The sequence below is a fragment of the Stegodyphus dumicola genome, chromosome 3, assembly GCF_044657685.1.
Source record: "Stegodyphus dumicola isolate Sdum_Otavi_A_Nest chromosome 3, ASM4465768v1".
NCBI classification, from domain to species: Eukaryota; Metazoa; Arthropoda; class Arachnida; order Araneae; family Eresidae; genus Stegodyphus; species Stegodyphus dumicola.
Genome location: NC_140770.1, coordinates 41,794,654 through 41,809,310, shown reverse-complemented (window position 1 = coordinate 41,809,310; position 14,657 = coordinate 41,794,654). Strand labels below are relative to the sequence as shown.

Sequence of the window (14,657 nt, the reverse complement as noted above, 5' to 3'; positions counted from 1 at the left end):
GTACTAGCATTACTGAAGCACAATCATTAAACTATTTCTAAAAAATGGTATCTTTTTTTCATCAATCGGCATTTAAAATTTCTAAATGCTACAGTATGAAAATTTTCAAATTTCCTATCACCTGTTAACTGAGAAATATTAGCTGATTTGACTTTTTCACATAATTTGACTAAATCAGAATACATTCGTAAACTGAACGCAAGAAAAAGGTAAAATTTGCGCTTGGTCCTTTCTTAGAAAACAAATGCGTCAAACGTCTTTTTAAATACATTAATCAAAACACCCGAGAAAAAATAGCTGATTTTTAAGCGGTATTTCATTTTAAAATGTATATAAGTAGCATTTAAAATGTACAGAATTTTACATAGATACACAGAAAAACTCTGATTAAGCTTATATTTTTCAAGTAATTTTTCTCATTTTCTAAGAATATACATATGTATGTTTTTGGTCGATCGTTTGGTTAATTGGATGGCTGAACTAGTACGTATGATGTTTCCACTGTTCTCCGCTGTGTTTGACATGAGAGTTTAACCATACCATGAGCTGTCTCCTCATGGTTATAAGGTATTTCTCCCGGCTTCTTAGCGTGCCTTCGTGGTTTAGTGGTCTGCATGCTGGGCGCGTATTCCAGAGGTCGACGGTTCGATTCCCGGCGAAGGCGTTGATAATTTCTATTCCTGCTTCCAAAAATACCTAATGTCTCTACATAGTATGGTTAAACTCTTAAATCAAAAGTAGCGTAAATGTTTTTCTAATGTGGAAACAGAATAGTCCTCGCGGACGTAAACAGTTTCTGAAGTTTTTTCACTAGCTTTTCACGAAAAGAAAATGACTGCTCTTCTCATCTTCCATGGTGAAAAAACAGTGCTAAAAACTGCACCTGTACCTGTCTCTGGTTTAGTTTATTCGATTATGGCAAAGCACTCGAGGGCTAGCTTGCCTGTCTGCAAATAATTAACTAATTCCTCTTTCGCATTCTCTAAGATCGCTCACAACGTTGCTCACGGTTTCTAAACACTGCCCTATCTACACCACAATTTTAATACCACACGCTTCTTTAATCAATACTATTATTTTTAAACTTCTTTTCTTCAATTTTTAACTTTCTAATATATTTATTTAGTGTTCAAAATTTATGATAACTTGTTCGAAATCATCTTAAACTAAGAACTACAACATTTTCTACCGCTGAATTAAAAAAATTTTCTTATTTCGGTACTAAGCTCTATAGCATTTTTCATTAGCTGAATTGAAGCGACTTAAAGCATTACTTGATCTTAACTTTTTGTCGAGTAGCAGTTGGAGTTCCGTTTCAGATTTATAATCTAGGTAATTCTTTTCCTTTTACAAATTATTAATTTTTACTATATCATATTTAATGTTATACTAGGAGATTTTTTAATTAGTTTTATTACTATTAATCAGTTTAAAATTCATAGTTAATCTAATTTCATTAGTTTGACCATTAGGTTTAACAAAGTTTTTTGCTACTGACAATATTGAGTTAATATTTTTTCATTTCAAGAAATGTTTATGCTCTAAATGCTACAATTTTTAGGAATCTACTCTTCTTCTTATCTTTTTTTTTCTTATTTATTTCTATTTCATGTTTCTGGATAAAATATTCATTTCTTGTTATTTTTCCAATGTTGAAGTGCTTCTGTTTGCATGGTTTAGTTTGGTTTTGAACTTAGTTTTCTTAAATAGAAAATAGATTCTTATTCGATTTTTAAGCTTTTTCTGACTTTTGATGCTATAGTTTTGTAACTGCTGGACTGTATAGCTTTAAATTTTCCCATTTTATTATTTTTTAATTTTTATATTGCTTGTATTTCCGTGTTTTGGATTTTGTACTAGGCCCGCTCAAAAGGAAAAAAGATATTTTTAAGGTATTTTAAGTTTGTTTATGGTTTTTATGTTGTAGTTTTGTAGTTTTTGCGCTACTTACTACGCCTTGTAGCGTGTGGACTGATAAAGATACAGATTACTTTGATTTATTTTTAAATTTTAAACTTTAATTTGTGTCTTTATCGGTTCAGGTGTTTTATTTATTTACTACTTTCGTTGCAACAACTCCCTGAAGACGATGTAGAGAACGATGCAAATTTCATATTTAATTTTTGGTTTTGCAATATTCCTCCTTCCAGTTCTTGCAATTTGATGATGTGTTTCGAGTTTTTTTTTTTTTTTTTTTTTTTTTTTTTTTTGCATGTGATTTATTTCGAACTGAATATATGATGAATTTTAAAATTATTTTTCGTTTTATTTTGCATGATTGCAACTATATTTATTGCTGCTTTCAGCCAAAAATTAGCTTTGAACTGATTTTTAGTTTGTAATTGTTCATATTAAACTAATTCATACAAAATTCTATTTATTCTTTGCATTTATTCACATAAAATTTCATATATAAACTTCACTGATTTTGAAAAATTAAATATTAAGTTGAAAAACCCAAACCCAGACCCCAAATCATCCACCGTAAGCTGCAATATTTTAATGCTAAAAATTATTAAAACCAAAAATAAGCAAATTCAAATATCATAATAAATTTAGCAACGTAAAATAATGATTTGACACAAAAATAACAAAATTACTAATTCACACAACAATTTCAAAAACAAATAAGAATAATATCAGAGCTGTTCGAAAATCTCCAGATAATCCAACGCGGTGCAAAAGCAAACTGGTACAACAAAATTAATCTCAAACCCATGGAAAATGCAAAAAAATAAAGGCAAATGGATTTTATATCTTCTGGCATATTTTTATCAGGGGGTTGGTATAACGAGAATTGTAAAATAACAATTATGTTTTTGAGTTGAAAATAATAAGGATTTAATTTATAAAATAATAATGTTGTTATTGTTGTGACTTACCTCGTTTGTCTGACAGTAAATTAAAAGCATGTTCATGAGATTCATCGTCGCAAGATCAGGATTGCGCCTGTCATTGCTAAGAGCCTGCAGCACCATATAGGTGACAATACGACTTTGCTCAGTTCAGCAATCCGGGAAAGGCACAGATCCAAGGTTCTCCCACCTCTCTTTCCCTAGCCCAACCTCTCGATAGGACTTTCGGCTCGCCGTATATTTAGAGTCCCCCCATGCTACACAAACACTATACATTTACAAACATCCATGTCATCTTCGGGATTCGAACCCTCGCTTTTTAGTACAACAGTCAGCCTCGCTAACCACTATCCCAGTTGGGCAGCTAAACCAATCATGTTTATTATAAGATGATAACAATAACAATATTGATTTAGTATTGATTGATTGATGAACTTGTGTTTAACCCCCTGAGTGCAAGACTTTTTCCGGAAAACGCATTAAAAATAAACGTGTATATTCGATTGGTCTTTCGCGAAAACGGGTTATATTTTGACTCAAACTATTTGAAAAGCGGGCGCCCCTACATGTGAAAATAATTAAGGTAATTCTCCCCTCCCATGAATTTAGCGAGCGAAATTAGTTTTTCCTCCCTATGATATCTTCAGATCACGCGTGATTGCCAGAATTATATTTTGGATCGTAATTAGCTATTTTATAGTTTTGATACGCTATATATTACTCGTAGTTAAATCAGGATATGTGCCGAATACAGAAATATAGTCAATATGCATCATTAATAGAAACTATAAGTTTTAAATTTCGAGTTCGAGTTTCAGATAGGTTTAGATTTCCAGGAATATGTTTTAAATTTCGAGTTTCTTTAAGAAATTGCTCCGATACGAGTGAAAAATTAAGCTTTCATTCTTTACAGGTATTTTCTGTGAAAATACTTTTAAATATACATAGTCAAAGGGAATATGTATAAACTTTTTTTCCTTTGTATTCGAGTTTTTCGAATACATATTATGCGCAACTTATTTAAATTTGATGTTTTGATTTAATTTTCAAATATTTTTAGTTCAGATTATACTATAAGATTTAAATAATTCTTGATTGAAATAATTCTTTCTTGAATTATTATTCATTGAAAATTTATTAATAGTTAATTACTTATGATATCGTTTTCGATAACAATTTAAGAAATTATTTCAGGTAACAATTTTTATTATTAGTAATTAAGAAAGCGAAGTCAGATGAATTCTAATATTGATATCTGCTGGCAAATTGTCAATTCCATTTTATATATTTGTGCATTTGTGAGGTCAGAAACCATCGTTTTCATTTAGGTTTTCTGGTACACGAATCCACCGATAAAGATGTGCCAGGAGTTAAATCCACTTGACTATACTTTTTCTTATTTTTCATGTATTTGTGGTAATTTTGGATGAAAATTTGTTTTTGTACTGTGTTAATTTGTCTGGACATTCTAGAACAGCTGTCATATCTTTTTTTGTTTGTTTGTTTTTTACAGAAATTGTTTGCTATTTTTGTGCCAAATAAACATTCCGCTTTACCAAATTAAATATGATATTTAATTTTAATAATTATATATGCACATGCACACGCACAAACACACTTTAATTTATTCAATATTTACAAAGAATGTTTACACATGTTTAGAACGATTTCGGGGCCGTTTAATTAAAGTTTAAAATATACAGTATATTTTTCTCTGGACTACAAGAGTATATCTGAATAAGTATGACATCGCATCGTGTTAAGCGAGAATCTTGCTTCACTCTTGAAGCAGATAACCACCGTGTTCGTGTCTGGAAAGAACCCGGCCAGCGGTCCCAATCAGCCTTTGTTTTACAAAGGTATAGAGCCATAACCCCTGGTGTGATGCTGTAGGGCGCTATTTCTTATGACAGCAGATCATCTTTGGGGTTACAGCCGAAAACATCGCGGTAAAAACATCGCGGAGAAAACAATGCAAGGCGAAAACGTCATGATACAAAACATCGTGGGAGAAAACATCGCAAAGAGAAAACATCGCAGTTCTAAAACATCGTGATACAAAATATCGTCGTCCAAAATAAAGCGGTTAAAAAATTTCGCAGTTTAAAAACATCGTCGTCGAAAATATCGTGGTAAAAAATAAAGTATCTACAAATCATCGCATGACGATAACATCGCAGACATGCTTTTTTCAGGCTTTAATAATTGTAAATGGATATTTCCATAATGATTTGTGAGCGCAAGATGAAAAGAAGGATAATCTTTACTTTCACATTTTTTATGAACTAATAATTTTTTGCTGAAAAGGTAAAAAGGAAATTTTAGCATAGAAAATTAAGGCAACTTATAGCACTTAACAGAATTTTAAACTGACATAGTTAACTAACAAAGGTCATTAATAAATCATTTTTTATAAAATTTTTACTGGTAATTTTTCATTAAAAGTATAATCTAAAAATGTTTAGAAAACGAAGCTACGTAACTGTATGACCTTATCTATAAAAAATTGCTAATTATGAGATTATTTTCTTCACTTTTATCAATCTAATACCCTTGTAATGAAAATTATTTCTTGTTCTGCTTCAGTTTATTCTTAAGTATTAAGTTTCCATCTTACTTTTTCAGCAAAAATTTATTAGTTAATAACAATATGAAAGTAAAAATTATCTTTCTTTCCATCTCCCGCTCACAAATCATTATGGGAATATACATTTAAAATTATTAAAGCCTGAAAAAAGCAGGCCTGCGATATTATCGTCCTGCGATGATTTGTCGATACTTTATTTTTTACCGCGATATTTTCGACGACGATGTTTTTAAACTGCGAAGTTTTTGAACCGCTTTATTTTCGTCGACGATGTTTTGTACCACGATGTTTTAGAACTGCGATGTTTTCTCTTTGCGATGTTTTCTCCCACGATGTTTTGTAGCACGACGTTTTCGCCTTGCGTTGTTTTCTCCGCGACGTTTTCGCCCGCGATGATTTTGCCGCGATGTTATCGGCGGACACCATCTTTGGTCATCCTCCGTACATCTTTAATAGCTCAATGATATTCTGATACCATCCTGAGGCCGGTTGCATTACCCTTCATGTCACGTCATCCTGAAGCCATTTTCCAACAAGATAGTGCCAGGCCACATACCGCTCGCATATCTCTGGACTGTCTCTGTGCGTTTGATGCTCTTCCTTGGTCAGCAAGGTCACCAGACCTTTCACCAATCGAGAATGTCTGGGGCATGGTAGGCCGCTAGATTCGGGCACCACCAAATATCACAGATCTGGAGAGACAACTGATGAATGCCTGGCAGAACGTGTCGCAGGATGACATTAGGAACCTCTACGACTTCTTGCTTCGACGAATTCAAGCATGCATTGCCGCCAAGGGCGGGTCGGCCAACTACTAATTTAACACTCAATGGGTGATTGTGAGCCGAGAACAGATTTAATTATCTGTGTATGAGATATATACATATTCAATGTCATCAAAAACAACCACTGCCTTCATGGTGTTTCGATCCTTTTTGCAAAAGAGTGTATGTTTGTGTTGGAGTCATCTGTTCTTCTTCACAGCCTGCCACTCTGCCATCACGACTACCCTTTAAAAAATGCTACATATATACGTCTGTGTTTGTGCACTTTATTTTTCACATTTTTCATTTTTTTAATTTTATTCACTTTTTAATCACTCTGACTTTCTGCCTTCTACTATGTCTTCTGTATATAAATAATGTTATTATTACAACTTAGGAAGACTTGTTCGGAGGTATGTCTCCATATGTAGACGGAGCTTTAGAATGCTTCGTGAATTCCATGACAGAATACGTTTTCTAAAATTTCAAGGGTTATTGATGTGCATTCTTCTTCCACTGCATTCCAAAGTCCATCAGTCGTGGTGGGTCTGTTGTTAGAAAGAGCTGTTTTCGAGAAATCAAAGAAGCCACAATATGTCATTAAAGAAACTTCAGAGATCTTCGCAAGAATACATTGAAAATATATGTATGCAATATCTGTACAGTCTTCATTTTCCAAGGAATGCTGCAGTGAAACTTAGCTTTGAAAGTCACTGGAATAAAGAAATGGAATATCTTTTATAAATATCGGACGCAAAACTTTCTCTTGATCGTATACTGAGTTGATTTTAACATTTTTTCCCACTCTTCTTTTCCGATTGTAAGAGAATCCTGCGACAATCACAAACCCCTCACTCAAACACTCTTTGTATTGACGGAACTAGGTTTGTGCATTTTATTCTCTTCGTTTTCTAGAAGAAATAGACTTTATGTATTGCAGTCATTTAGATTAACCCATGTTTCATCAAAGGTCACAATTTCCATTTATCTTGAGCTAAATATTTTTCATGCAGGGTTCTACAAGTTATTCTGTGTTGAGGCACAAGCCTAGGCAAAATTTGGTGAACATTATATTTTTTAGCTTTTGTAAGTTGTAATTCTTCGTATATATTTTAATTTATTGTTGATACAGATGTATTTAAAGATTTTGTAATTAATTTCTGCATCGGCATATTGCTTCTTGTTACCAACGATTTAACTTTAGAAACATTAGAATCAGTACGTACCTGTTTTCACATATTCGTTTGGAGACTTCTTTCCATGTGCAAGTAACGATTGATGGTTTTGCATCTTTCCGATCAATAATGTTGCTTATTTTGCACTTAAAATTTTCAGTATCACGTATTTCACAAAGTTTATGAAGTATCTCATAGGAACATTTCTCTTCGGAGAGCACAAAAGACATTTTCTGAAATCCACAGCTTGTTTACATGTAATAATAAGAATAAATTAAAAGTTATTTCTTATTTCAAATAATAAGTTGTTACCAGAAATTTATATTCCAAAATATTGTTTTAATTCTTTAACGAACGTTTTAAAAATATGTAAATACCCTCTCTCTATATATAAGTGATGCATCTTAGTATTCTTGAATCACACATCCTTTAAAGTCAGGAAACATAACATACAATACTTACTTTTAAATCTGTATGCACTATTATTTCACAACGTTGCTGAAGATTTCCTTATTAATAACTATTTACGTTTTAAGTTTATTATTTTATGCTGTGCCGAAAACATAAAGTAGAAATTCCTAAAGTAAACTTTTTAAAATTAAACTCTGTACCATAAAATGCGCTTTTAGTAACTATAATAAGAACCAGTTACCCAAGCATATTGGTAAAAAAAGAACGGAAATGGCTTTCCGAAACCTTATTATTTACACAGGTATAATTGAACACACTACTGAACAAATAATGAACACAGGTAAAATTAATGAGAAACATTCGAAAGCTAATCAAATCCTAAGCTCTTATTGTGTATGCGTATGTAGGGTATGCATATGTATTTACTTTACAACTACTTTCATGAGCAAGGAAATACTTGGTTCATGTATTCTCGCCATTAAAACACGAATGAAAAGAAAATGCAGCTGATATAAAAATATAAAAAATTAATAATAATAACAAATCTTCGAGTTTTAATAAATTAATAATTTGAAAACTTACTTGGGAGTTCAATACAGTATGAATAAATATTCCTTTAAGAATAGAAATATATGAGTTTTCAACCATCTTTAATTTTTATTTTTTTTCAGGGCCTGTTGTTTAAGGCCTTCACGTCGCGTCGGTGATAGTCAACAATGTGAGCAGGCAGCCGCTGTGGACATGTCGTCCTGCGTAGACAGTGGACGAGGAGAGTCTCCGCCTGTGGAGAAAATTCAAGAGGAAGATGAAGCGAAGGTAAAAGATTTTAAATATTTTCTGAAGCAGAAATCTTAGAAGAAACTGTTTAATAATTATTCAAAATAAGTAACGATAAAATGGTAATAAATTTTAAAAAAGTAGTGCTACGACTTAAATAAAAGTAAACTGTATATCGAATTTTGAATTGTTTGTTAACACATAATTCAAAGTAAGTTTAGAAAGTTAACAGAACTTTCATGTAACTCAGAAAAAGTAAAGGAAATACCGGAAACATCGCTTATCTGAATTTACAAACATCCTTGAATAGCACTATGAGTGAAGTAATTTCCGTTATTTCTTTTAAAACGACTAACTATTGCTTTTAAAACAACAGCACTGTATTGGTAAATTAAAGAGAACACCAGGTCATCATAATAATCACCATGTATTCACCACCACGTCCTAGACTTCTTCAAAAGTTACGAGTAAACGCCTCGGAACCCTTTCGATTTAAATCTATCGATGTTTCATGCCACAGATCAGCTCCGCTTATGCTCATCCCAGGTAATGAGATCTTAATACTTACTGTACAATTAAGTAATATAAATGCATTATAAGGGGATCACATTAGCGTACTGGACAAACTAGTTTTGTAGAGGACTGTTAGACATTTCCATCGGTGATCACGCTGCATAAACTACTGTTTACATTTATGCAATGCGTATATATTATACATAGAGCATTCATTCTACTAATATATTTAGTTAATTTGTCAATCCAGATCACACAGTTTTATTAATACTTATATTTATTTCACAACGTTGATCACAACGTTCAAACTTTAGATTAACAGAATGAGGGGAGCATACTTGTATAGTTCATAGCTCTGAATATATCCTTTTATGGAATTATTTATCTAAGACTTAACATTGTACTGCCATATATATATGTTGCTAATTTTGTAATGATACTACTTAATTTTTGTTATTAGGTGTGACCTCTTGATCAAGTTTCTTTAAGCAGGATGATCTGAGAAGTGCCTATAGCGTAATCGAAACTTGAAATGTAACATGTATAAGAATCTAAACAAAGGCAATGAGACAATAGATTGAAAGCCACCATATATTCGTCTAACTTGTTTTATACTTATTTGTCTTCTTGAAACCTGTAAAAGGGCAGACTATACCATATCTATTGTGAAAAGTGTTCATAAGAATTATGAAAACTTTTTAAATAAAAATGTCTGCCAGGAATGGCTGCCAGTGATTTTGTGAAAGTGCACTATAACTTGTAACCGGCAGAAGGAACTGTTTTGAAGGGATATCGGAGCAAAGTGCTTTACTGTTAATTATTTTTCAAAATAAATAAATTTCATGAACGTTTTGAGTTACCTTGTACAAAGACTGCACAAAAGCGAAACGGTACTAATTAGGAATTTATACTATGTTTAAGTGTAAAATGCATACGAATCTGAGGCGTATATTTTAAAGGAAAAAATGAAAGAAAGTAGAGTTACAATTTACAACAGTGGCAGTTTTCATAAGGTTTGAGAATATAATGAGTAGACAGCATTTCTATTTAAAAAATTGTAGAGACATTAGGTACATTTTTGGAAGCAGGTAAGATGAAAAATTAGCAAACGCTTTCGCCGGTACTCGAACCACGGACCTCTGAAACACCGGCTCAGTGTGCTGACCACTACACCACGAAGGCACGCTAGGAAGGCGGAAGAAGTACCTTATAAGATAAAGTAAATAAAAGTATAATTTGTATTCGCGAAGATAAAGTTCACGTATAAGTTGAATGAAAAGCGTTACAAAATTAAAAAGTAAAAATGATTATACATTTATCAATGAAAAAATTCCATAACTGTTTAATGATAACCGTCACCGATAACAGTTTATGTCTTCATTTCTAGATCTTCAAACTGGCACCGAATCTTATTTGAAAAACAATATTTTAGACCAATAATGTAAAATTGATTAAATGACTGAAGCGGGAGTTATGATACTCAAAAGTGGCAAAAACTTAAATTTGACGACTCAGAATCTTAAGGAATATTTAACTGCTGTTGCAAAAAGCCTTATTTTTAATAGTCGAATGAATCGCATTTTATAAGCTATATACCATGTATATATTAGGAATTTTAAGTAATAATAGAACAGTAAACTGAGATAAACAAAACGTAATTTTATTATTAATATCATAAAGAGCAGAAATTCTTCCAAAATAATGTTCAGTGTGCAGCGATACCGAAATGTGCTCCAAGTCGTTTATAGTAAAGATTTATGTGGTAAACAACACCGCAGGTATTCCATGTATTGCTAACATAACATATTGAAAATGGAAATATTTTACAATCGATTAGGGTATGTTATATTACAATATATAATAACACAGATTAGTATATATAAATATTTTACCCATCAGTGACGGAAAGAACTTTTAAATTCAGTGTGATGCCAAATTCAAGGTACAAACTTGAACTTGTACAGTACAATGATACAAATAATAGCAACATAGAAAACTCGGGTTGCAATCCATTTATTTAGTCGTAAATACAAATTAAAATGCATTTACAATAAGAAAACTTTAAAATGAGATTGTAATTACATAACATCTCGTATGAATTGCTTCAAAGAACAGCACATACAGAACCTTTTATCCCTTATTTAAAAAAGATCTTGCTTCAAACCAGGGATAAACAGAAGGGCTAGTTCACTCCTTTGTTCGACTCCTCGCTGACGCGAGCCTAATGGGGGGAGGTAACCGACAGTAATGTGACGTCACTGTGCTGCACCTGCTCTGATTTCGTGCGTTTAAAACTGTAGTTTCATTGAGCTGCGAGGCGATTTTTCTGGAGGTCGCATATCCTTCAAATTAATTTTAATCATATATATTTGTTTTCTAACAATGTAACTATTATAAATAATTTGTATATGTAGTTTTAGTTAGTTTTCCTTTTAAATTCCATATTGTAAAGTATCGCTTATGTAATATGGCTTTTTGCGCTGTAGCAGCGTGCCGTAACACTTATAGAAATACGAAAGGAAGAGATATTGTATTTTATGCTTTTGACGAAAGAACGGGTACATAAATGTCGAAGACAAAATTCTATCAATGAGAAGAGCGGAAGAATTCGCAGCGAACATTTTCTATGCAGTGTTTATGAAGATGACATGAAAAATCGCTTGCTTGGATAGCAACAAAAGAAACTATTAAAAAGACCTGCCTCCTTAACTCTCCCTTTTGAAAAATTAAATAATTGTTTTAGGTACTGTGAGTAAAATTGCTTTGTCAAAATTAAAATAACAATCTTTCATATATTTATTTTAACGTAATATAGATTGACAGTGACAAATTATTTAATGAATCGGAAAAGAAATATGCCAATGTAAAATTTACAATTAAGCAAAAAAAATCAACCTTAGATTAGCAGAAATTTTGCCACACATGTCATATATGTTTAAAACTATGTCTGTTATTACTAAAACATAGTCTTATCATTAAATATCATTAAATTAAAAATACTTCCTTCACTCATCCCAGATACCGAGCAATCCAGAAAAACTAAAGACAAAACTTGCTCACTTACCTGGGTAGTGTGATGTTGAATCTGTAATAAAAACTCTAAGAAGTTGATTTATCTAATTATATTCTCTCTATACTACAAAATATATACATTTTTTAACAATTGTCGGGAAATTTTTCTGGCCCCGAAAGTTATTACACATCTTAATCACTTCAAGTCACGAGGTCGAAAAGGGAAAACCCTTTTTTCTTCCTACTTCAATGACAGCCAACGCCATCTGTGTCTCGTACATCAAAATGAAGAGATTTGTTTTTAATATTTGTTAGATACAGCTAATCAGTTTCACAACACTCCCACCTTTTTGATTTTCAGAAGGAAAATCAAAAATCAAATAATGGTATCCTTAGTACAGGAACACACTTCTAGAGGGTACACTTTACGTACAGGACGAATCAGTATGCCATTTCTAGTTTTCACTTTTACAACTCTTACAAGTCCACCTCTGCTTGTACAAAGTTCTTGTACACGAGCAATTGGCCAGTTCACTCTTTTAAGGTTCTCACAACCTATTAGCACGATGTCTCCAACTTTTAATTCACAGTCCGTCTGTCCATGCTTTTGTACTAACTGTCCAAGGTACTCCTTGCGGAAACGGCTACGAAATTGTTCTCGAAAATCCTGGCAGAAACGCTGACGAGCCAAGAGTTTATTTCGATCTAAAGCATCCAAATCTGCTGTACCTGAAACCTTAATGTCCTGTAAGAACATGGAAGGCGTTAATGGTAGAAGATCCTCAGAGTCATTTGACACATAAGTAAGTGGTCGACAGTTTATTACGGCTTCCACATCACAGATGACGGTGAGTAACTCTTCGTAATTGACTGCAGCTTGTCCTAAGACTCTCACAATCAAATTCTTGGCTGTGCGGATTAGACGCTCCGACCATCCGCCCCACCAAGCAGCAGTGGGCGGAATGAACTTCCAAGTGATGGGATGCAAAGTTTCCTGAGCAATTACCTTTACCCAGTCAACCTTTTTCAGCAATGCAGATGTACCGACGAAATTTGTGCCGTTGTCTGAATAAACTGTAGATGGCCGACCTCTTCTGGCTATGAACCGACGAAACGCTTGAATGAAGCATTCGGTACTTACGGATGTCACTAGTTCCAAATGTACACATCTATATACAGCACACGTAAACAGTACTACCCAGGTTTTGTTTTTATTTTTGAGAATCAGAGGGCCACATAAATCTATGCCGGTAACTTCAAATGCGAAAGCATCTCGAACTCTGTCTAATGGTAATTGAATGGGTGCAGTAGTTGGAGGTTTTGCTGAAAATCGTTTACAACGGACGCACTGTTTCACCACCGATCTAATTCGACGTCTTGCACCAATGATCCAGAATTCTTCTCTAATTATAACAGTTAATGCTTGTACACCGGCATGAGAATGCTTTAAATGGTAATCTCTAATTAAACAGTCAACAATATAATGCTTAGAAGGTAATAAAATCGGATACCGGAATGCATAAGAATCATCTCGTTCGGTGATTTTCGTTTTTACTCTTCTTAAGCCACTCTGATCTCGTACGGTCAAAAGACCATTGATGGAGTCTCCAGTCTCTGGAAAACTCTCCCTCTGAACAAGTGAAAGAAGTATAATTTTAGATTCCTTTATCTCGGAAGCAGACAGAAAAGGCTCTTTATTTACAATTTTCTTTTGACAATTTTTGATAAATCTCTTTATCCAACCTAAAACTCTTAACATTTTTGAAAATTTAGAGAACTTCTCACACCACTTTATCCGCTTTTGTAGTTATATTAAGATTTACATTTAAATTTATGCCTTTCCTGCGCTCTGAAAAAACTATAGTTTCATTTGGCTTAACCTCTAATTTTGGCCAGCTATCTCTAGGGTCTTTGAGCCAAACAGGCCCTCTCCACCAATTTAATTCGAAAAACTGAAGAGGGGAACAACCACGAGAAGGTAAATCAGCTGGGTTAGAATGACCCTGTACATATGATACATATGACCACTGATTTGCTTTAGTGAAAGCGCAAATTTCCTTCACGCGATTGCCCACAAAAGTCCCCCACGCATCATTTCTTTGAATCCAAGATATGGCCGTGGTGGAATCGGTCCAAAAATATTTCGGGATGTCATCCAATGTAAGAGCTTCTGTCACATATTTGGAAAGACGCACGCCCAAAAGACAGGCCATAAGTTCTAGACGGGGAATAGTAAGTTCTTTTAAGGGTGCGACTCTTGACTTAGCCATTACAAAACTGACTAATGTTTCTTCTTTAGTTTCGCATCTCAAAAATATTACTGTGGCATAAGCATGCTGGCTAGCATCACAAAATACATGAAGTGTCCAGGAACTTCTATCTCCAAAACCTATACGTCGCGGTATTCTCAACTTATTCAAAATTTGTAATTTATTATACCACCTCGAAAATTTACTTTTGATACTATCTGGTAATGGAGTATCCCAGTCTGCTTTTATCGCCCAAATTTCCTGTAGCAGTAACTTTGCAGGCAATAAAACAGGTGTCAAGAAACCCAAAGGAT

General features: G+C 33.3%; 2 protein-coding genes across 2 annotated transcripts in view; one reads left to right on the top strand and one right to left on the bottom strand.

Moving 5' to 3' along the window:
* The window catches only part of LOC146997972 (uncharacterized), a 76,038-nt gene extending 61,674 nt beyond the window's left edge, over window positions 1–14,364 (bottom strand). The window contains exons 1-3 of the mRNA XM_085812294.1: window positions 13,918–14,364; window positions 12,147–13,724; window positions 8,375–8,573 (exon numbers count right to left, since the gene is read on the bottom strand). Coding sequence (XP_085668420.1) covers window positions 12,471–13,724; window positions 13,918–14,364 — 1,701 coding nt within the window. The 3' untranslated portion in view covers window positions 8,375–8,573; window positions 12,147–12,470. The remainder of the gene's footprint in view (window positions 1–8,374; window positions 8,574–12,146; window positions 13,725–13,917) is intronic.
* The window catches only part of LOC118184219 (adenylate cyclase type 8-like), a 411,974-nt gene that overhangs the window by 37,112 nt on the left and 360,205 nt on the right, over window positions 1–14,657 (top strand). Inside the window, exon 2 of the mRNA XM_085812799.1 lies at window positions 8,464–8,608. Within this exon, the coding sequence (XP_085668925.1) occupies window positions 8,464–8,608 (145 nt within the window). The remainder of the gene's footprint in view (window positions 1–8,463; window positions 8,609–14,657) is intronic.